This window comes from Malurus melanocephalus, unplaced genomic scaffold (genome assembly GCF_030028575.1).
Source record: "Malurus melanocephalus ecotype Western Australia unplaced genomic scaffold, MMel_1.1 scaffold_13, whole genome shotgun sequence".
NCBI classification, from domain to species: domain Eukaryota; kingdom Metazoa; phylum Chordata; class Aves; order Passeriformes; family Maluridae; genus Malurus; species Malurus melanocephalus.
In genome coordinates, this window is record NW_026623245.1 from 3,883,456 (window position 1) to 3,906,886 (window position 23,431).

The window sequence follows — 23,431 nt, forward strand, 5'->3', positions numbered from 1 at the left end:
CAGCAGCACCAGAGCAGCACTGGCCAAGCACAGAGCAAGCCCAGCACCGGGACAGCCCTCGGCAATGAGCACTTGGATAACCCCTCCTCTCCAAAGCCACCAAGGCATGTGTGTCCACACCCCATGCTCTGCTGTGACTCCATGAACAGGACAAGGCGATGGTGCAGCCCCCTGCCCCTCTGCTCTAGGTGTGCTACAGCTGTGTAATTCATCCGCTAATCCTGTTTGATCAACCAGAAAGAATGTTTCAAGAATGTTTCATCCCTCGGTAATTTYGTTAACCTCTCCTGGCAACAAGAAAAAGGGCAGGTAATGAAGTTGTTTCAAAGTGTAAAACCTWGAGAGCGTTTGGGAAGATTCAGAGGCAGATGCGGGATTTCTCCACATGGCTCCTCACTTCATCTGGGAGGTGGAAAAAACCCCAAACAACCTCGTGGGATACTAATTCAGTCCTTGGTTCCTTCCTTGTATTAAATGCTGCCCACTGTGCCTTAAGTTTGGGCCAGATTCATGATGGTTTTCTGGTACTGCAGGGAAGTCTGGGCTCAGTCTGTCAGGGGCTCTGCTAATGGGGCTGCTCCTCTGGGGAGCTTGGGATGCTTCACCCATTCACTGTGGGAATATCCTCAGCAGGGATGAATGGTTGGGTGTACCAGATGGATGAGGTTACTGTGGGTCTGCCAGTGTGGCCAGAGGAACAGAACACTTCTGGATGCACTGGGTTTGCAGGGTGCCTTCCCTTGGTTGGGCACAAAACATCAGGTTTTGTTCAGGTTCATTCCCGAATTAGTTGTGTGCCTGCAGGAACCACATYCCTACACTGCTGGGGCAGATCCTGCTCCTTGTCCCAATGGACAAAACAGGCAAAGAGGGATCATGTTCATGGCTCTCATTCCCCACCACAGCACGAACAGAAGCACAAGGGGCTCGGAAGCAGCACAGCTCATGAGTCCAGTGTAGTGCTCAGCACTATCTTGCAATCAAAACCTAATCACGAGACTGTCCTGCTCCTTTCTGATCATGTCACATCCCAAAAGCTTTGTGAAGGATCAGCCAAATCTCCTGTGTTTTCATTTGCTAAGCTCAGTCAAGTGATACAAAGCCCAGAGCACTTTTTCTGCCAATCTGAATTCACAGTGATTAAAYTGCGCTGCTGTGAGGGTTAATTTTCATGGACAGATAGGAATAATTATAAGTTAATATGCTTCAGAATCATAAGGAATATTTGGTAGTCTTTWCAGCTACTTAGCTAACTGAAATTGGCATAATTCTTTTGAATTTAAGCTCTGTAATAACGTATTGTCTCTTTCTTTGTTTTTTCCTAATACTTGCTGTCTTCTTGTGGTGAAACTTCCTCCTCTTCCCAGCATTTTTTTCTATGTGACAGCCCAAATTGTTCTTTTGTCACCTGTTCTTAAACCTTCCTGCTGATACAGAGAAGGAGAGTGTTAGATTATTGAAAACAAGGACCCTGTGCATGCATTTGTAGGCATAATTTAAAAACARAATTTWAAAAAACCCTCCTAAGGCAGTGAGTTCCTCACAGTGTAAAACTTCCCACCCTTATTGTTACTCTACAGGAATTTGGGGCTGCAAGTGAGCAAAGCCACCTCAGCACCAGCCTGATGAACTACATATACTTCATATAATAAACAAATACATTATTTATTTATTATTTATTTTAAATGCAAATTATTCCTCATTAGGACGAAATGACTGAATTCTACAACTAGTGCAATGCAGGATGGCAAATTGTGATGCAACAGTTTGATGTACTGAGGACAAGCCATTCCAGTGGAATGCAGTTATTTTTTTTCTGTGCTTTTCATAAATGCAAATAACTTGAAAAGCTCTCTGTACAAGAAAGAACTGCAGCAATTTCACTAAATTTACTAAAAATTATAGTAAAATATCCTCAAAGAGTAGCATAAGCCCAGTAACTTGTGACTTAGGACTGATTCAAATTCCAAGTGTGACACAAAACCGCTTTATTAGGCTACTACATTTCTGCCTAAGATTCTCCCAGTGAAAAAATACTTTTACAGCAGAAACATTTAAAAATACAACAATTCATCCCCAGTTTCTTCTCTGTGTTGATGATCTGTTAGCTGAGCAGCCTCAGTGCTGATAGATTCAAATTTATGTGCTCACAGGGGCCTCAGCCTGAGGTGCTCATGTGCCTGAGGTGGGAACAGGAGGCACCATTACCCACAGCTCATTTCTTCTTTCCAACTGCTCCTTGAATCCCTCAAGGCTACCTCTCTATGAAGATAACTCCCACATTTCCTTTCCTTGGAGACAGGTGGGTTTGGGATGGGGCTGTGATTTTACTAGGGGTCTCATCTGAAGCCCAGCCCTCACATTTCTGCTGTGGCAGATGTAAGATGCTTCCTGGCTGCTTTCCAAGGTCTGGGATGGGAAGACGTGGGGAGGGTCTATTATAATTTCCCTGCCCATTGCAGGTGCAAAGAATTCAGGAACAATATTTGCTCTGGAGCCAAATTGCTCTCAGACTCCCTTCGATGTTTATTCAGTTGAGGAGAATTACCCAGCTCTTGGGCTGCACAAGTCACCGGGTAAGAATTCCCAGACAGGGTATTTTTCTTCCTTTTATTTGATTSCCTTTTGAAACATGTGTCTAGACAAGTGACAGGCAAACCTCAAATGGTTTGGTTRCATAGTTGAATGGTACCTGAATATTTCCTCCCTCAGTCCATCCCCCTGAATGCATTTGACCTGCCTCAGTTCCTGGAAATTGGGATGAGAGCCTCAGGAGAACAGCCTGTCTTGGGAGCTTTTCATCTCCTCCTGGTGTCAYGGAGTTCAAAGACCTTGCAGCCACACAACTTCTGCAGTTTGCTCTTTGCATTTCAGATTCTGTTGCAAACCAAGAAACACTGGGAAGCATAAAATGGTTTAAAAATTAAATTATATATATAACATTACTAGTCAATCCTCTAAACCTTAACATAACAGAAAGCTGTCCTTAAGTCAAATTAAAATTCAATTTGACATCAGGAGAAGTGTTTGAATCCCTTTTTATGTTCATTTAGACCCACAGCTCACTGCCAGGRTGGCAGGCTGCCCTGGTGCCTGTGGCATGGAACCCTGCAGATGYTGGGAGTCCCATGGAATGGGCCATGCAGGACATTTGACTGGAACAGTTCATGGCCATGGTTACAGGCTCTTTSCTGAGCTGAACTGATGCAGTTGGACAATCTGTTTCATTCCAGTGGGATTTCAGATGAATGAGATCTATGGCAGGGCTGATGGCAACATTTGTAGTACTTCTATCAATGTTTTCTGTTTTCCTAAAATAATGACAGAGCCAGGGCTATTTACTGGAAACAATTAATTAAGGGTAAGTGAAGGCAGTCAGGAGTCTGTTAGATTGTCTGTCCATCCATTTTGTTACTTATTTGTCCAACCAGTGCTGCAGCTTCTCCTACCCTCTGGGCAATGAATAACCCAGTGTTTTGGTAAAGTCTGTCCCATTTATACTGTGTCATAATTAAAAAAATATATTTTGGATGTGGTTTTTACTTTAGTAAATCCTCTTAGGAACATGCTCCACCTCAGCTGGGGCACTTCCCTCAGGTTTTGTTCCGATGTGGAGATAGGAAGGGGGTGGGAGAGGTTTGATTCAAAAGGCAGAGCTTTGGTGTGGCTCTGGTCTCTCCACCACCCACTGGTTCTGTGCTAACACACAGCAAATACCTGAGCTGAGCCAAAGCACCTAACTCAGTGTGGGAGYGGAGGTTCACTGCCATAAATTAGGYAGGAATAGGGAAAAYCACTCATTTCTGCCATCCAGCAGTTCGTTCCTGTTCTTACTCTCCAGTTAGCAATCTATAAAAAAACTGTTGCAAGACTTGACTCTTCTTTCCAGAGTCAATAACATCCCCTGTGCCAGGTGGAGCAATAATTCAAAATAGGGCAGACCTAGGAGAGATTTAGATGGGGTTAGAAAGCAAATTCCAGAACTCCAGCTCCACTGCAGCTGGTTCCTTACTGCTAAAGGCTGAGTAAGGAGAAACCCAATATTGCTGCTCTGCAGTAACACTGGAAGAGTGCAATTTCCATTCCATACGAATTTTAACATGAAAAAAAATTTTATTTGGTTTGATAAATTCCACGCATCCTTCCCACCTGTTTCCATTTTAATGCAAAAATAGAAACCCTTTAGTTCATATCTTGTTTCCAAGTTGGCAGAAATCCCTGGGTTGCTTGGTAGTGCTATAACTKAGAGTATGCTGCAGCTCTGTGTCTCTGTCTAAAGAGTGAAGAACTCTGAAGGCAAAGGGGTGCAGTGGTGGAAGATTAGTAAGAGATGCCATTGATGGATTTAGGTTGGAATCAGAGCCAGGTTCCCAACTATTGTTTGGAAAGGTCATCAGAAAATCTGTTTATCAGGAAAAKAAATCATTATAYAAAAATCATGTTTCTGCCTAAGAAMTTAATGCTTAGACCAAAAGAATGCAGGTAACCACAAAGACCCTCCCAAAAAACCTGTCCTTAGTTCAGTGTTACCAATCCAAGGGGAGCCACTGAGCTGCCCCAGCTTGAGGAGCTGCTTCATGGACAGCTTCTCCACACAGAGAAAGGTTCTTTTTTAAACTGTGGGTGATGTCAAGAATAAAAKACTTTAGTCAATAATCCTAAATAAGGAGCAAGTATTTAAACAAAGAGGTACTGTGAGATTTACAGACAAATACATGAATTGGCCTCTTGTAAAATRGACAGCATTTTATTCAAGGGTGCCGTGGCCACTTCCAGCCTTTCAAATTTCCACCAAGTGTTAGAAGCTAAGTGCTAAAATAGATAAAAAAGAGAGATGCTAATCAATGATGGGATTAGATCTGTCCTCAGAGTTTTGATAGGTTCAGGCTGAAATGACTGGATGTGGCACTCAGTGCTATGGTCTGACTGACAAGGTGGTGATCGAGGTTGGACTCGATGATCTCAGAGGTCTTTTCCAACCCCAGTGATTCTGTGATTGATTGAACGATAACTCATGCATTATCACATCTTCAGTACACCTGGATTGGCTTCAGTCCTGAGATCACTGTCCTGCAGCTGATGAAAGGCACAGTAGCACAACGGGAAAATTCAGCTGGCCAGTCTGGAAATCCTGTGCACCTCCATCACCTCCCACCCAGACACATTAGACCTCCCTTTCTGTGCACAGAAACAACAGCATGACAGGGTGCTGCTGTCACACGTGCAGTTTCTATTGCACTGCAGGAACACTGATTGCTTTTATGCTTTGCAGTCAATGAGAAGGGGAAAAAAAAGCAAAAAAAGCAAAAAAAGAACTTGTTCTGCCTCAGCTCTTTGGCAGAAGAGCAATAATTTCAGTGCACACTCCCCCACCAATGCTSTGCTGGGTTACAGCAGTGGTGTTGCCTGCAATGAAACACCCTAACTGTGCTCTGCTCCGCCTGAGATGGGAATGAAATGTTCTTTCCTCCTCTTCTGTTTGCAACATGGGCAACAGGATTTTGGATTACATTACCTGAGTGGTCAACATCCAAATTATTTGTCCAGACGTAGCGTAGCAGGGCTAAAAATCCCACCCAAAAACCTGTGRTGTTACTTCAAATATGTATCTGAGTATTTCCATGCTTGCAGCTCTCCTGAGTAGGTGTCTAGTGATTCCCACTGATTATATAACCATATGTTTTATTTTTCTCTCTTAAAAAAAAAGATTCAACGCATTTTTGTGACATGTTGGATCGGCTAAAATAACACATATAATCCTGCTCTGATTAAATGTAATGCCACCATTCCTGATTCAGGTTTAGGCCCCAGTGCGGAAAAGTCCACTATGTGTGGAAATGGTTGGGACTGTAAAYGCAGTCCCTCTACACTGGGGACACACTGATCTCATTTAATTCAGAAATAATATTTTTCCATGACCTGGATGTACACAGATGGTCCAGTCCTGCTCAGTACAGGCAAAGATCCCACTGAATTAAGAAGAGGAAAAATCAGGTTGAAGATTTGGGAYTGCAGTTGAGGTCACTACAGCAGGATCAGTGCGGTTGGAAATATGCAGATGTTGCAGTTTTTCTTCAGAAAAAGCTGCGGTTCAAACATGGAGCTCAATTCTGAGGAATCACAGCAAGARCTGTACAATTTCTGCAGTAAATCTTGGCTCCCCTTCCACTGAGGCTCTCTGCAAGCACCAWGCTCATGTTTGTGGTACAATTTTCTGCAGTGGATTATCTGCATGTCCAGCARACAGGTTCTCCAGGTGCAAAGAGGTGCACGGAGCATCTCCCGGAGGGCTAAAGCTCAGAAACTCCTGGTAACTCCATGTGGCAGGTCCTGCCCCACCACACAGCCAGGGCAGGCCTGAGTGACAGTGACAGGGATGCTGCTCAAACACAGAGTYTTCAGGATGAGGCACAGGTTGAGTCTCAGGTGAAGTTTATCACAAGTTTGGCCCTTCCTGCCAAACCCTGGGAGAGCAGACTGACGGGGAAGTGAGAATGATGTGGGGGAACAGAGCAGTGGTGACATTTTGTGGCACAAGGAAGTGGCCTGACACTGCTAAGTGCCCTATGGGGTTTCACACTGCCATGAGGGCTAAACCTCCAGAGAGAACTGGATCTGTACCAAGGTACAGCAAAGGGAAAAATCTCTTCAGCCAGAGCACGCAAGCAGGGCACTTTCCAGTGTCGCTGAGAATCCCCTGGAGAGAGGGCAGCTGAGAGCAGCAGTGGGTATTGCCCAGGCACACCAAGCCAAGCCCACTTCTCAGGTCTCCTGCAGCAGGGCAATCTGGACAGATTCTGTGGCTTTGGTGGGGAACTTTGGGAATTCAATGCAAAGGTGTGCAGCTCACCTATAAACAGAGGCGGTTCTGTATCTGCAATAAAAGGCACTGTTTTAGCTGAGTCTGTCTTACCAACCTGTGTTCCATGGTGTGCACAACCAGCAGGGACAGACTGAGAGTTATTAAAAATAATAAACTGATGAATGACATATCCCTGGCTGGAGAATGAAATAGTTGACACACCAGATGGGCCTTCTTATCACTGATTTCTCCCGCTTACCCTCTCAATATTGATAACATGCTCAGAGGAGCTCAGAGAGTCATGCCAATAAACACAAATGCCTAAAAACTGTCTGCAACAAGGCTTCACAATAAGAGATAAGAAAATAAAGTTTTTCCTGCAGCTATAAGGAGTTAAATGCTCTCTTTTTGGAGTATGGGTATAAATCTCAGAATGTTCACAGTCGCTGGAGGTTACTGGTGGGACCCCTCAAGGCCTTGGCTGGTGTCTGCCACACGTCTTGGTGTGAGAGAGGTTTCATGCATTACTTAGAACTGAGTTGTAGTTGAAATACCAATTTGATAGTGTTGTGACACGTGCATAAACAGTCAGGTAAATAGGATGAACAGAGAGAAGAGAAATTTTGCTGATGATGCAAATCTGTCTCCAAAGCACTGCTGAAAAGGTTCATGATCCTGAGTGGCTGGGCTATGAAATAGCTGATGCAGGGCGGTGTCAACAAAGGAAGAGCACGTGCAGAAAACTCACCCTCACTGTACTTCCACACAGATGAGCCCTAAAAATAACACTGAGCAAAGAGAGCTGGGAGACCTCTGCAAATATCATTTAAAGCTCATCAGAAGAGACAACTATCACGTTAGGAATGAGCTGGCAAAGAGGCAGGAACAAATCAGAAAACATCATTACAACACTCCTCAGTGAAACTGCATCTCCATGGTAGTGTGTTTTCTGGCCATGGAACTCCAGAAGAGTTGAGCTGAACTGGAAAGTGCAGGAAGGAAAGCATTCAGGATGAGGAGAGATGGGCAACAGCTCCACAAAGATGGAAAAATAAGCAGATGAGGAGCCTTCAGGGTGGAAAAGGGTGACAGAAGCAGGAGGTTCAGTAAGGGTCTGTCAGATCACGACTGACATAGAAAAAAGCAAATAGGAACTGGCTGTTCACTGGTTTTCCTAAGAACCTGGTGGTGCTGTCACACAAGAAGTTTAAACCAACAGAAGGAAGCACTTTTTCATACAAAGCATAATTAAATTGTGGAACTCATTGCCACAGGATGTTGCGGAGGCCAAAAGTTATAAATGGCTTGAGAAAAGGGATCAAAAACATTTGGGGAGGATAGATCCATGGGTGGCTGTTAAAACACACTGGTCTGGAGGCAGCCTCTGCTTTGGGAAGTCCATAAATCACGGATGTCTGGAGCGAGGAGGGTACAGCAGTGGAGGGATTGATTCTGCATTGCCTCCTGGGAGATGGGATACTGGGAGATAGGATATTGGCCCATGTGGCCTTTAGGTGGGACACTGGTCAAGTCCCAGCTCTGCTGTCTCTTCTTACCTTAATTAATAAAAGCCCCAAACCCAACAAAAACACAACCTAAAACAGAAGAGGAGGAAGAAACAGCCCCAGCCCTCCACACACTGTTAGTAGGCAGCCTGGTAGTTGTTTTATTTTCTTTAGAGTGGACTTTGTGTTGCAAGTGGCAGGAAGCCATGAACCACAAAAATAAAATAATTCTAACCCTAGTGCTAAGTAAGGAAAACAAAGATGGCTCAGCAATTAGCAGCATTATATATGTTAGTACTAAGTAACAACAGATGTCAGGACTTGAGCCCTTTGCATTCCTCGCAATCCTTCGGAAACCAAAGCCTTTTGACGTCGCTATACATTATTGCAGTTATTTTGGGGCTGGGAGAGCAGCAAAGGCTCTTTGAATGCTGAAATATGTCAGTTGCTAGGACTGGTTTGGTCTTACCTGCATCTCCCTCCCCATCCTGTGTCCCTCTGCTGCCTTCCCAGGCTGGTGTGCGCCGTAAACCCCGCTCTGTAAAGACATGCGCTGGCCATGAGTCATTAGCAAGCATGCGAAGCTAATTGGCAAAATACTCATAAAAGATTTTGAAGGTGGGTTAATTACAATTCATTACACTGTAAACTGTCCCCAGGCTATTGTTAAAAAATGCAGGAGTTTCAAGGTCCAGTATTTTATGATTCATTTTGCCATGCAGTGAAAAACAGACTCTATATCAAACTACATTCATTATAGTTAAGACCACAAAATCTTTATTGGTTTTCCCAACATTCCCTCCTTGTTATATGCATTCATATGGACTGCACATTTCTAGCAATTGGCAAGAAGGCATGAAATAAAATTTATTATATTTTCTTACCTTCTACTCGGTGCAACCTTAGAAACTGCTCATTCTCGTTGCTTTACCTCTTCCCTACTCAATTTGAGTCGATAGGATGGGACATTGAAAATTAATAGAGAAATGACTGGGAATGACTTTGCCATGCTGATGATTTGGTTTGATGAACCTGGATGCTACCTGTGCACACTGGAGCTTCAGCTCCAACAGGATACTGGCAATGAAACAGAAACAGTTTCTCTTTGTAGTATAATAGGTAATTTTTTCAAAATTCAGAATAGGCACATTTTTACCAATCACTGGTATTTCTCTTGTAGCTAACCCCAGGATGCACCTTTAGAGAGACAAAGGTACCACTTTACTCACACCAGTGATACCCCCCACATGCTCTGCTGGACCTTTGTCTCCTCAGAGCCAAATTCTCCAGCTTATAAAAGCAGATAACAGAGCCTTTGGCTGTCTYTGCTTATGCCAGGATAAATGGCAAATACTAGTAAGTAACTTGGTATAATTCTCAATACTGCAGTGTTGAGAAGAATTTAATAGAGGACCCAGCTGTGACCCCTGTGGGAGCAAAGCCAGGCGCTGCTCATCAGTGCAACCTTTGTGCCCTTCTCYGGGGGTGCTCCTTATCTCCTTGTGCTGGCTGGCACTTGGGCTCTCCTTTGAGGCTTAAATGGTGCCATTSAGCCAGCCTTGGCTGAGCTCTCTTTGCTTCTGGGGGACTCTCCTGGGCCGGCCCTGCATGTGACTGCACTCAGCCCTGCTCTGCAGGTTCAATACATCCCTCAGAGAGTCRTTGTGGGCATTCCTGGCTCGGCCAAACTAATCTCGGGGTTAGCACATAAACATATTGTTATTGCAAACTAAATGGTGGAGGTAGCCAGGGACTACGTCTCTCCCCCATGAAAGATGTTGATGACATGGATGGATTTGGTTCTTTCAGTTAATATTTTACCTTTTGACTTTTTTTTGAGGTGATGGGGAGAGGGGGAATACTGAAGAAATCTCTCACCCAGGCAATCATTGAATTGCTGGTCTTAGTTTTTTCTTGATGAAACCTCTAAATCTTTCAATGAAACTGGACATTTTTGGAGGCAAAATTTTTCACTCAATTGAAAAATGCCTTCTCCATTACAAAAGACTATTAATAGCAAARACGAACCCAAATTCTTCCAGCTTGAAATTGGCCACGTGGGAATATCAGTTTGTTCTGGTAAGACTCAGTAATGGATTTATTGCAGTGTACAATGTTTTTGTTTGCATTAACATCGTGTGAAGTGATAAATATTTTGGGTTGGTTCTTTTGTCTGAGGTTTTCTCAGGGAAACTGATTTTTCTTAAATGACAGTGTCACAACTGCCATATTTATTGGGACCAGGACTCTGTCAGCTTGGTTCCCAACAGAGACATGCAGAGAATAGAGAAAACTGACCTGAGCACCTATGATACTTGCCAGGGTGTTTTGGTTTATGATACTACTTGGGTGTTTTGCCAGCCTTCACAACTGCTCCGTCACCCTGGGGCTGATCCCTTCCCAAAGATATCACTGGGACCCGCGACATTGGGAATGGAGCGCGAGAGGTCACCTGTGCTGCAGAATTTACAACAGGGGCATTTTCCTACCAGGGGATGCACCGTATGGATGTGACTCTTGCTTATCTTCCTAAAATGGCCTGGGGGGAACCAAGAACTGGGCAAATTCCAGAAGCTCTGGCAAATGCCAGCTCTGGCTGCTGGCAATTTCCCAGGCCAGCAGCCAGAGCTCAGCTGGGTTTTCACAGCCGGTGTGCGTTGGGAACAAAGAACTTGGAAATCAGAGTTCGGTGACAGTGATATTTATGGGTACTCTGAGTAATGTCAGTGCCTGGGACCTAACAACTATATCCAAAAYCATTAGAAAATACTTCTTTTCTCTTGTTTTGTTTTGGTAAGAATTATAGCTATTCCTGCTGCCATCTCACCTGGAACCAGCACATGGAGCAACTCCGGCAACTTCACTTCGTGACATTTATCAATGTCAGGGCTCTCACTGGACAGATGGACCAGTGAYTGAAATGGAAACAAAGGAGGAACAAATCAGTGACCAAAATCTCCCAAACTCTCACAGGCATTTGTTTCTAGTGGTGGAGATATTTTGCAAGTGGCAGGTGTCTGTATTAAGTACTGRATTCTTCATTCTCCCTTTGGTCTCATTATAAACACTCCCAGTGCTCAGAAGATTTTTACAGATATGCAAATAACACACTGTCCATATCCCTCAGTCAAAGCCTTCCCCTTTTAYACTGTGTATGGTATTAATCTCCAGTTCTTTAAATCTCTGCTTTTATTCCAGGCCCAGTGGAAGGACCCCCCCTCCTCTGTTTCCACTGAAATTCATCCAGGTTGGTGGAAGTACCTTACTGAACATCCCTCAYGTAAAGTGCTCCCTCCAGTAAATTCAAAGGGGTAAGACATCTCACAACTGCCTTTTATAGCCTTATGAAGAGAAAAGCCTGGTTCAAAGCTGCTGACTTTGTCTAGCAGAGAGAGCTGCTAAGAGATGTGCAGCATTTCCCCTCAGTAAGCCAATCCATCCAGCTTGGAGCAGGGAAAAATGTCAGAAATGGTTGCACACAAGAGGCACCACTGTCGAGCCGTGTGTGACAGCACCGTGGTCACTTTTGGAGCCAACAGCTCATCAGCAAAGATGCCATCTTTGTCATCTTTGACAACCTTGATGAGATCAGAGCCTTCAAGGAATTCAGGTGTCCTGTGTGACCTTCCCATTGAGGAGATGAAGCAACAACACTGGATTTGCTCGCCATGTTTCTATGATGATGAGCACCTCCAGGCTGGGCAATCTCTTACAATGCCTATACAATGTCTGATAGAAGGTCCTTGCCTCTGCTCAACCCGTGCTTCATGGAGGCAAATAGCAGTGCTTGGCAGGCTGCAGATTTCCAGCTAGAAATCTAACACCAAATAGTTTTCATTCTCTCCTTCTCTTGGCACTAGGCCCTATTCAGGATGATTTTGTTTTGGTTTGTTTTTTTAAAGAAGGTACAAGACCACATCCTGAGGACCCTCTATCTCCAATTCCCATTACAGTTTACATTTCACTCACTGGCAGACTGTCTCAGAAGTGTCACAGGGTTTTCCCCTCAGACTTTAAACTGGGAGAAAGTAAGACAGCATGACCTCTCTCTGGTCCTGGAGCAGCAGCTGTAATCAAAAGCTTTATGATGAATTTCAGCTGGAAGAGCAAAGGAGAGGAGMAAAAAAACAAAAAACAAAACACAAACCAAAACAGAGGAATGCCATCAAAGTCTTTCAAAGTCAGAAATTCATTTTACCTTTGTCAATGGCTGTGGTTTTCAAAGATAAAGATCAAAGTGCTGACCGTGGGCAGAGCTCTGACGAACGCCAGGCTCAGCCTGTAGAAGCCTGGCATCAGTGTCACAGTTAGAGTGTGTCTAGACGAGCACTGGCTGCTCGTGCCAGTTTTGGCAAACACGGCACCCAAGCACTTGCATCAGAGCTGGAGCACGAAGAGTGAGGCATCCAAATTGCAGAGGGGAGGGAGCAATCAGACTTCCACAGAGTGCAATTGGAAAAAGGAAGTTTAGGGGAAAAAACCAACAAACAACAAACCCCCCACCACCAAACCCAAAAAAACAACCCAGAAAAAACTCACCCCCAGAAGGACAGCTGAGATGCTCCCTATCTTCCAGGTTTTTGCACTGTGATTAATGTACACAGAAAGCTTAGATAACTGGGGGAAAGTAAAGCCAAATTCTTATCAATAGAGATGAGCTAGCTTCATATTCCTCCAGCCCTTTCATGTGGAAATGAGACTACATTTGATGGGGCCAAGCCCATGTTTGAAATAGCTCAGCTGGGATGTGTTTGTGGCGAGGGTTCAGGTGCCTATGCACAGAATCCTGCAGCTGGACCCTTCCTGAGGGCAGAAAGTGCCTCCAGGTTCCTGCCTTTTCCTCCTCCCCCTGGGGTGGGCAGAAAGCTCTCATTCCCTGGGATAAACACACACCAAGGCTGCGCTGATGGACTCTGCAAGGGACAAGGTGGGTTTGGACCCTGCCCTGGCCCACAGGGTCCCCACATTTCTCCACATCCTCTTGCACGAACCCTGGAAAATACCCCGCTGCCATGTGGCAAAGGAGAAGGGGGGTACCCAGGGCAGGACACACAGAGAGAGGCACAGCAGCTCGTGTGATCACCCCTGGGCCCTGCACATGCTTGCTCCGGGGCTGCCGGCTAGGACACGAGAGAGGAGCGATGCCAGCCCTGCATGTGGCACCCTGAGCCTGCCAGAGCTTGGGGCTGCCCTGGCATGAGGATGCCACACAGGATGGGCACAGGGATGAGCTCCAGAACCATTGTGTGCTGCTGGACAACCCCCTCACCAGAGCATCTCTAAGCTCTCCAGATCCTTTAAACCAATCGTTTCTTCTCATGGTTACTCTGGCTTCTGCCAACCACAAGAAGTTCAAAGGAAACTGTGGATTGATGTGGGCAAACACGATCTCCAATGAATGAAGACAGACCAGAGGAAATCTTTTCATAAAGCAGCTGGTTTCAGCTGTGCTTGACCCCAGGGAATGCACTGCCCATTGTCAGGAATACGGCGTAGGCCTTGCTGGAAACAATGAGCTCAGACACTGCTCATAGCTATTCTCAGTTCTGCTCTTGACTCACCTGAATGGCCTCAGGTGAGTTACTCGCAGATTTGTGCCTTAGTTTATCCATTGGTAGTGGCAGAGATAGTAACAGTCTCACAGAGTGGTGAGAGAATTAGTTAATTAATATTTGGAAAACAGTTTGTGCCTTGACGTCTTTGTGCCTTTGCTTACCCATCAGTAACATCAAAGATAATAACTGTCTCATGGAGAGGTACAAGGATTAATTAATTATTTGAAAAGCAGTTTGAGATCCTTGGATGAAAGGTCCTAAATGAGTAAAACATATCATTAAAAACATCTCCCGGTCCTCTGTGAAGTTAAAATAAAGCTGGAGCTTCTTAGTCATTCAAATAATTAAACCATAAATACTGTTTATTTTAATCTTCCCTTAAAAATAATCTAATCTAGGTAGTGATACCAGCCAAATAATGAAAAATGTTTCAAATTCAGGAGACCTATCAATTTGAAGAGCTTGATTCTTAATTGCTTTTTGATGTCTATCAATGGAAAGTGAGAGCAATTGTATTTAGTAATGGTGGGGCAGCGGGAGGACGCCCACAGCTCCTCTGTCTGCACACTATCCTGGGCACAGCAGCTGTAGCTGCACAGCGTTTCTCACACTCTCCTATTTGACTTGCTAACCAACAGGGAGGTGCAGAACAGCCCATCTAATAAGCATATGCCAAAGCCAGCTTGCCCCAAAAAGGGGGGTGCACAGAAGCAGCGCTGCAGCAGCAACTTCTCCTCCCAGGAATGGTGGCAAGGGGGCAATTGGACCAGGGAAAGGCACCATCAGCCTTTGGTCCAGTCAGCCCTTTACACCCTGGGCAGTTTGCACTGCTTGTCTCTCCTAAAACTCAGCACTGAGCGGGTCCTGCAAGTCAGTGCTGCTCTGCCTGCTCTGCACAGATCCACAGGGAGAGAGATCCCACAGCACTACTCACCAACACTGCACAGGAACAGCAGAAGAAAGGATGGAGCCTACATTTTAAATCATATTTTATTCAGAGAGGTGCATGCTAAATGTGGAAAACCCTCTCAGTCTCTTCTCTGGGGACTTACTGTAAATTGGGGCATAAGATACATGCAATTGGCCCATGTGTCTCTCTTTGTCTCCAGATTTTGTGGGTGTTTTTGTTTTACAAAGCACATATGTGAAGCAGAGGCTTGCAGGATCAAGTTTTTAATTGAAAGGAGCCTCTTTTAAGGTGTAACTGCTGCTGGGAACCTGCTGTGCTGGTCACCCCAACCACCACCCTACAGAGCCTTCCCCAGCTCAGAGGCCCTTGTCTCACCCTTTCCATGGCCTCCCACTCCTCCCTGACTACAGAAGATTTTGCAGCCATCACCAGTAGCCTGTGTGGGAATGTGGGGAGGAAGAAAGGATGTAATTGCCTTCCTGAGCCCCAGCGCTTTCATTAGTTAAATGTCCTCCCATCTTTCCACACTAGCCCAAGCTTCTACTGAATTTTCATCAGGCCAGAAGAGGCCTTTAGGGCCATTTGAAAGCAACCATCAGATAAAAGTGATTGTCATCCTCCTTATGCGGCAGGCAGGGAAGCACACACGGGCAGACTGGTCACACAGGAAGGACAGAGAGGAGGGACCCGGTGACTCAGAGCTTTTGACTCCCAGCTGCCAGCTTGAGACGCCGCTCCAGCCAAGCATAAAAGAACATGGTTATCTCTGAACTCATGAATAATCCCACTTATTTAAGCCATAAACTCCAGCATCCAGGCCTGCACCGTCTGACTTCGCTCACCAAGAGTGACTAAACAGGAGTTCAGGTCTGGATTTTCCTCTTGGCATAGAGGAATAGTTCCAAATGGTGGTTTCCCTAGTTCAGGTTTCCAAGAGAACCAGCAATGGGGATAAAGTGGCTTGGTCCCCAGGATGAGGCGTCCCTCAGGGGTGATCTCAGAGGAGGTCTCTCCATGCTGGACTCGGGTGGGCTCAGCACCTCCCTCACAATCGCTGGATGTGTGTGTGGTGCCACTTGCTGACTGCAGGGACATTAACCCCAGTGGTGATTCCCCAGGGCACAATGCCCAGCTGATGTGATCCCAGTCCCCAGGCTTGGCTGAAGGTGAAAGGGGCATTTGCATATAGGATGATACCCAGTCTCCCCTCCCACCTGAGACTTACTGAGTTCTTCATCCCTTTGGTTACACAGAATTGGAAAATGTCCTAGTTGTGAAGGAATCTCACTCACAAGCACTGAAAATTCAAAACCCAGTTCAGGGTACAGTTCATTCCCCCATTGCTGCCTTCTGACCTTGCCTTTTTAGCACAGGGCTAAGAGATCAAGGGAAACAAGAAGGAAGCTCCATTCCTGTTGCTGATGGGAGAGCAAATGAAGCAACCTAAATTATACTTGAATTGGGGTTGCTCCCAGATGGTCGAGCGTTGCTCCCTTCTATTATGCAAAGCAATAGTTTTACAGACAAAGTAGAGAGGACCAGAGATAAGAGCATTTGGGAAACATATCCCATAGCTGGCTGAAAATTGTGTTTTACCTTTAGCTGCTGACATTGGATTTTAGCTGGATGTCTATTGCTCAGCCCTTCCCCAGAGGGGAAAGGTGTCAGCTCTGAGAAAGACTGTGAACCCAATAAAAATGGGGTCATTCTGTTAGCAATTTAAAGGGCAGGGTTTGGGTTTTGAAACCTGGGACAGGAGGTGGCGGTTTAAATAAAATATTCAACAAACCTGGACAAAGCCCATTTTGATTCTCACTCATTAGAAGCTTCCAGTTTGGTTCTTTGCAGCCTTGTGATATCGCAGCTGGAGATGTGTGAGCTGAATGGACCAATCCCCATTGCCTAATATGTCCACATAATCTTCCTGGTCTGCATCCATCTGCTGCCTCATGCCATTCTGGCATGTTGACATGAAAACTGAAGGTGTGAATGGAAAGCTACTTCTGCTGGCTTTAGCTCACGACAGCTCAGATACGGGTGCAATGCTCCCCTGGACACTGTGTAGGCTCAGCGTGCGCTGAAGCAGTGCTGGAACACATTTCTGGGGCTGAGGCTTCCAAGAGGGCTCCAAGATATAAAAATAGGCCAGGCTTCCCTCATGGCTCCTCAATAACTGAAATTCAGCTGATTAAACATCAGGTAGGAAGGGTGGTCCTTGTCCTCACTCAGAGCTGTGGGGTCTCAGCTCTTGGGCTGGTTGCTGAACCAGTTCACTCTGAGACAAGAAGTTCTCTAAGAATCAGTGGCCAATACTGAATCAAATTAATCCACTTGCCCTTGGTTGCAGATTCCCCTAGCACAGATGCTGGAGCTCGTAATCCACATTCAATTGTCACCCCTTTCATTTCCTCCCCACTAGGAATGCAAGTGGAAACAAAATCAGGAAAGAACAGAAAGGACGGATGTTGCTTGGCTGCTGGGGATTTGGCAGTCTGACTCCTGCTCCATGCCCTGCCTTCAGATTTCTGCCTCACCTCAGGTAAACTGCACCACAGCTTCCCCTTTGCTCAGAAATAGGTAAATATACCACTCATTCCATAGCATTTACAAACCAACGGGGGAGAAGCATCACCTTGGAGCCAGGCACCCGCAAAATTGCTTACTAAGCTATCTACTCCCAAATTCAAGGTAAGGAAAACCCAAGGGTTTCGTAAAAAATGTGGAAACTCCCCAACAAATATTCCAATGCTCCCTTTCAGGCCACACCCCAAAAGCGAGACTGTAATGGACAAATCCTCCTTTGGTAGGGGGCCAGAGCCAGAGCATCCTTCACCCAGTCCCAACCTACTTCACCCCATGCAAAATCCCTGTGGGAATGGGCTGGCACGGCCCCATGGCATGGCATTGTCCCTTTGCCCATGACAGCAATGCCAGCCCATGGTTCACATCTTAGTGTCTGGTTAAAGCACATGGCAGACGGCTGTCTGAACCTGGGAAAATGAGAATAACATCAGGAAAAAACAAAAACATCTTACATACCTACTGCTCCATCTCATCCTGCTCTGGAAGAAGCCTCCTTGCCATGGTCTGACTCAGTGCCTGGCCTTGCTGTTGCTCAGCTCTCCAAGGAGCTGCTGCCTGCTCCAGGCTTGGGGCTGTTGGCACAGGGCATCCCATCTGCTGTGTACCATCTGCTGCTGCAGCCAGCACTGGCAACAGTGGCTTGGCTGTTTCCACCCTGTTTGGGCTGGTTTGGCCCACCTGTGTGTGTGTGAATGCAGCTCCCCTGTGGGTCAGGATGGAGCAACAGCCCCTACCCAGGAGTATTTGCTGGCTCCTTTGAAAAATCTCCCCAGATGTTCATTGGATCTTAGGTTACTGCAAAGTATCTGCCTGGATCTGGGCTTTGATTCTCCACTCCAGCTTTATTCCAGGCTGGCTGGGGCAGTGCTCTTCCCTCAGAGACCACAACTGACAATTCTCCTCTCAGGGAGAGGGAGGAATGGGGCAGTGGTTGCATTTTGAGGGTGGGAAGAGGGAAAGGCTATTTGAGGCCATGGGGCAGCTGCAGGGCTGATGAAGATGGTCAGGAATCACCTTCTTTCTCCTTCACTGGGTAGGATGGTGAGATGGATGTCTCACCTCTCTGCCAGCTGTGACAAACACGGGGGGCTGAGCTGCAGCAGGAGATGTGTCACCTCCCCCACCCGCTCTGCTGGCGAGAGTGGCTTCATTCTGCAAAAGAAGCACAGAGAGAGACGCTGAAATTGCCAAGTGGGAATTCAGTTTGTGTTCACGCTGAGAGCTGGCCAAAGAAGGAGAAAACATCCATCTCAGGAGGGTTTTCAAGATTTGGACATTTGGCTTCACGTTTTGGTATGTTCAAACATGTCAACCCCCATCAAGGGAAAAAAGAGGAAGAACAAACAACCCAGTCTGCTAAAGTCAGGGCTGCCATGGCTAAAAAGTTTCTGAAGCACATGGCTAAAAATAGATTAGTCTAAACCCATGATGTGAACACAAATCCACTCCCCACGAGTGGATACTGTGGGGTTCCTTTCTCTCTTGTGCTAAGAAAACCTGTAATATTAGGAAGTCAAATGCAAAATAAGCTCTTAAAAATAATAACAACCCTCCTACCAAAATTAAAACTCAGCCGTGCAACTTCCACGCTCCTCAGCGGTGTATTTGCATTTGAGAAAATTCATGGTAAAGATTTTACTTACCTGAGTTTTGGGTGTCTCCATTATTAGTAGGCCACAAATGAATTGAGTGGATGATGCAAAAATGAGTGCCAATAAAATATTTACACCAATTCTTCATTCTGTGTGAAACTTCTTTTATATGTATGCGTGTATGTAATACTATAAATAATAGAAATTATGCTCATATTTTGTACTAGGGATGTAAACACTGGTCCCAACAGCAGTGGCAAATGAACCACTCACATCTTCTGATTGCATAATTTGCCTAGAGGATGGATACATAATTACACTATAATTAAGTATAATAAACAGAGAAAATGATTTGAGAAGGAAAAATTATCACAGCCTCAACCACATCAGCCAGAAGCTCTCTTCTAATTAAGTTATTTTATTAAACAAAATGTTTCTAAGGTGGGTCTGCTTTGAAATTGTACATTATAGCCCATGTAATGCAATTTACTTTATAAGTAAAACATGGCTTGTGTATGGACAGATCATATCTGATAGGACTCATGAAACACACAGCCATTGGGTCCAGCCCAGCCAGGTGCTGAGTCCCTCACAGCCCTGGTCCAGAGAGCAGACCCTGAGTGCTGCTCTGGGAAATTGCAACTTTTCATTTGCTCATGGCCTCTAGGTCTATTACTTGTTTGTTTGGGTTTCTTTCTCATTTAAGGGAGAAACGAAAGCACCAGGTGACTCTGATGCTGTCATCCTGTAATGGTACAGTGGAGGCAAAGGACAAGAAGAGGAAGCTCAAGCTGCCCCAAGAGCTCATGGTGTTTAGAGTTGAATCTTGAAGCATTATTCCCTCCCAAATGCTTTACCCTCACTGATGGGGCTCAGCGCTTGATGAGATGAGAAGGTGGAATTGTCCTTAATATTGCTGTGGCTGAAGGAATCCAAATCACTGGATCCTGAACTTCAGGATTCAGGAGGATCCCCTAATCTGCTCCTGTATGTAGCAAAGGCCACCAGGTACTCCCTGGCTCATTCCTCTTACAACTAGGGCTAGTTTTTCCCAACACTTGCACCCACCCAGTCAGGGACTACAGGAGCTCTTAGGGGAGCCTTGGGGCGTTACTCTGCGGGAAGCCACTGCTGCTGTTCCCCACTATGACAAACAGTAAAAAATGTTCACTTCAAGTTTCAGCCAGAAGATGTCTGGATAAATCTGCTTCACTTCCACATTTTCCTTCCTCTTGTGAGTGCTTGGAGATTGAGATCAAGCCTCTCTTCAAGCCTCCATCCTGTAAGCTCATTGCTGCCTGATACCAATCTCTGCTGGTTTCCTGGCTCTTCAAGGCTCCTTGCAATGTTCTTTGGGAAGATCTCTGTGTATCAGCAACCTGATTTCTTAACTGTTCACTCACTTCTTCAGTTCCCAAGTCACTTGCAAGGTTTACTTTCAATCACTTAGGTTTTCTTTCAAGAAACAGCATAATTTCAGTAGCACATCCCATTGGTACCTGCTTGGGATGAAGTCTAAAAAGGGGCTTGCATCCCAGCATAGGAGAAAACATCCCTGGACAAGGCCAGGTTGGATGGGGCCCTGAGCAACCTGACCTAGCAGGTGACATCCCTGCTCATGGCAGGGGTATTAGAACTAGATGACCTTTTAGGTCCCTTCCAACCCCAACCACTCCATTGTATGAGTCTAAGGACAACTCAGAGTAAGAAAAAACTGTGTCATAAAATATCAGTTGTGCACAGCAGCACAAGGTCCTTGAATTCAAACTATTGAATATTGTGCTGTGAGAACATCTCCCAAATGCCCAGTGAAGGTTTTTCTCAAACTCTGCCTGCTGCTCACCAGGGTAACAGAGAGCAGCATGATGGTCAAGAGAGGAATCTTCTCTTGTTTGGAGTTTTCCACTCTCAAGTATTTGCAGAGCTTTGAACCACAAAGTGCTGTGGGTTATTGATGGATTGTTGATGTGTGTGGTTGCAGGATGCCCCGGAGTCTGCATCCTCCTTGTGCCTGCTTCAGCTTCTCTCCCCATCTCAAGCACTCTCAGGTGAGAGCTGACCTGGTTTCAACGAGGAGCTGCCATGGCAAATCACGTGGCAGTCACAGACACTGCAGCTCAAGCCAAAGAGTCATTCTCAGATGCTTGGCAAACGCCAGACCACAGAAACTCATTGTGTCGTAAGATTCCACTTGGTCCCATAATGATGGGTGGGAAAAAGGAGAAGGATTATCCGTAGACCTCAAAGTGTTTTACAAAGGGAGACAAATGCTGCTATTCCCATTTATTGGATAGGGCAATGGCAAGTTGAGACTTGCACCAAGTCACCCAATTAATCAGCCAGAAAACTGCCACTGAAACCCATGTTCTGGTCCAAACAGGTTCTCAGACTGCCCTCATCACTGGAATACCTGAGTACCCTCCAGTAGCACTTGAAGAGAATTTGGGCATGTTTATGCTGGCTGATGCAAACAGCTGCCTGTCCATCCAGCCCCCTTCCCAGCCAACTGGACACCAGCCATCTCCAGACAGAATGCAGCCACATTCACACCATCCTGAGCCCGGATGCACGAACCCCACCACAAGCTGGGATGAAAGCTCAATCCACCCCCACCCTAATTCAGCTCTGTGGTTTCCAGGGTGCAGCTTGGTTATGGGGCATGGACAAAGCAGATGTGAGACTATCTCTGAGACCAGACAGACATTTCCTTATTCTAAATCCAGTTTCATCATCTGTAGTGCCCTTCAGAGTATTTCCTCATGCTTTAAAGTTCCCACTGATACATGGAGACAGAGCACAAATGTGCTGGTTTTCTGGTCATAGGTCCTTGGAGGAGATATTTGGAAGATGGGATATGTGATAGACAGGGATATGTGGATACACCACCATAAAAAAGAAAACATCCCAAATATATTTAGTAAGTTAGGAAGAAGGAAAGAGAAAGAGGGCATCTCTAAACCCAAGATCTATGTGTCATGAGCAAGAGTACTAAAAAACAGGCAACARTGACCTGAAGGAAGACTAGCTGTTATTACAGGGCATTATACTGGCAAAGCTCCTGTATACCACAACAATAATTCCCTCCCGACTTCTCTTCCCTTCCAAAGCATGAGGAAACACCAGTGCATTTAGCCTCAATTCCCTGGCAGGCAGGATCACTTCCTTGTGAGAGCTGACACAGCCATGGGAAGGCTGTCCTTTGCAGCAGCTCCAAAAGCCCTGTGTGACCTACCAGGTCTGATGTAAAGCTGAAGAAATGAGTCCTGCTCCGAGGAAGCTAAAAATCCCAAGGTGCCCTGAGAGCTCATCCTGGACTACTCATGCTCCCAGGTTTAGAAATCCTTTGAGGGTTGCTGAGTTCACACAAACCACTCCCAGCTCTGAAAGTCCAGCTCTGCTCATCCTGACTTTGTTTTCCTCCTCAGACACCTACATCCACCGCCTGCCAGCAATGGGCCATTGGCAAAGAAGACTTTGAGGCTCTTCCCTGTTTCTGGATGCAGACCCCTGCTGTCAGGGATCCAGTGGCTTCACTAACTCATTGCCCTTCTCCTGAGGCAAGCAGGGCAGCACATGGTTGTCTGCAGCTTTACATTCACTGGACATTTATGCAAAGCCCTGAGTGCATGTACCACTCATGCCTGTGCAGAGAGGGCACGGAGGCTGCTGGGACAAGGGACCTGGTTAACGTGGCCACAATCATCCAGGAAGCTCGTGGCAGAGCTGCAAATAAAATCCAGACATTTTGCCTTTTGGGGCTGTGTCTTCACAACAACACTGCTCTTCCTCTAGGCATCTGGGCTTGTTGTCTTATTGGGATGAGCTACTCAGCAAGTCTTACAGGGAAAGAGCCACACTTTAATTCTTTTGAGAAAATGACCCCACCTACATAGGCAAACCCCATAGATTTTTGCAATTATTGCCATACATGGACAACTTTCCCTCCCTTTGTGATCTTTACCACTTCCTCACCATATGGAAAAGGCCTGATCCTGATGAAAATAGTCATGGTTCCAGAAACATCCTCAGACAATGTTGATTTACCTCCACAAAGGATGTGGCCCAGTGCTTTGGCCAGACTTTCCTGCAGGCAGCCAGTCCCATCTCTTCCCCCTCCACCCAGAAGGCTGGGGGAAGTCAAGTGACAATAACTGTGCTCAGCTTCACCTGGCCCACCCAGGGAACAGCTATTTCTGTACAGACACAGAAAACCCAAGCCTTGTCCCTTTAATCTAACATCTCATGTATGTTGCTAAACCTAATTTGAAAAAAAATAACCAACCTGAAAATAGCATTAAAGGAAGCAGAGGATTTGAACTGCACTATATTTTTAAGACAGTCTTTCTGGAAAACACTGTATTTTAAAAATGTCCCTTTCACATGAGTTTTCTGAAGCTACAGAGCCATCCCAAGCTCCTGTGAGATAAGGCTTGTAATTTGGAACTGAGTAATGGAGTAAACACAATTAGCTTTGTATTAAGAGG

The 23,431-nt window shown here is 45.7% G+C and overlaps 1 protein-coding gene and 2 long non-coding RNA genes across 7 annotated transcripts in view; 1 reads left to right on the forward strand and 2 right to left on the reverse strand.

Moving 5' to 3' along the window:
- Positions 1-19,092, forward strand: part of BMP2 (bone morphogenetic protein 2) — a 66,285-nt gene extending 47,193 nt beyond the window's left edge. Inside the window, exons 4-6 of one of the 3 annotated variants that reach the window (XM_057382707.1) lie at positions 11,506-11,554; positions 17,192-17,311; positions 18,393-19,092. In XM_057382707.1, coding sequence (XP_057238690.1) covers positions 11,506-11,554; positions 17,192-17,311; positions 18,393-18,431 — 208 coding nt within the window. In that variant the 3' untranslated portion in view covers positions 18,432-19,092. Of the gene's footprint in view, positions 1-2,153; positions 2,215-11,505; positions 11,619-17,191; positions 17,312-18,392 lie in introns of those variants that run through there. The other 2 variants (XM_057382716.1, XM_057382724.1) reach the window with 2 other exon arrangements.
- LOC130583432 (uncharacterized) lies at positions 2,274-11,519 on the reverse strand. 2 transcript variants are annotated; one of them, XR_008966426.1, is made up of 3 exons: positions 11,135-11,519; positions 8,777-8,845; positions 2,274-2,897 (listed from the first exon to the last, which is right to left on the reverse strand). It is a non-coding gene; the product is annotated as an uncharacterized LOC130583432 (long non-coding RNA). The 2 variants fall into 2 exon arrangements; XR_008966425.1 differs by having other exon boundaries at positions 2,274-4,402.
- LOC130583424 (uncharacterized) overlaps positions 17,306-23,431 on the reverse strand; it is a 114,482-nt gene continuing 108,356 nt past the window's right edge. For both annotated transcript variants that reach the window (XR_008966423.1, XR_008966424.1), the window contains exon 6: positions 17,306-18,507. This is a non-coding gene — a long non-coding RNA (uncharacterized LOC130583424). The remainder of the gene's footprint in view (positions 18,508-23,431) is intronic.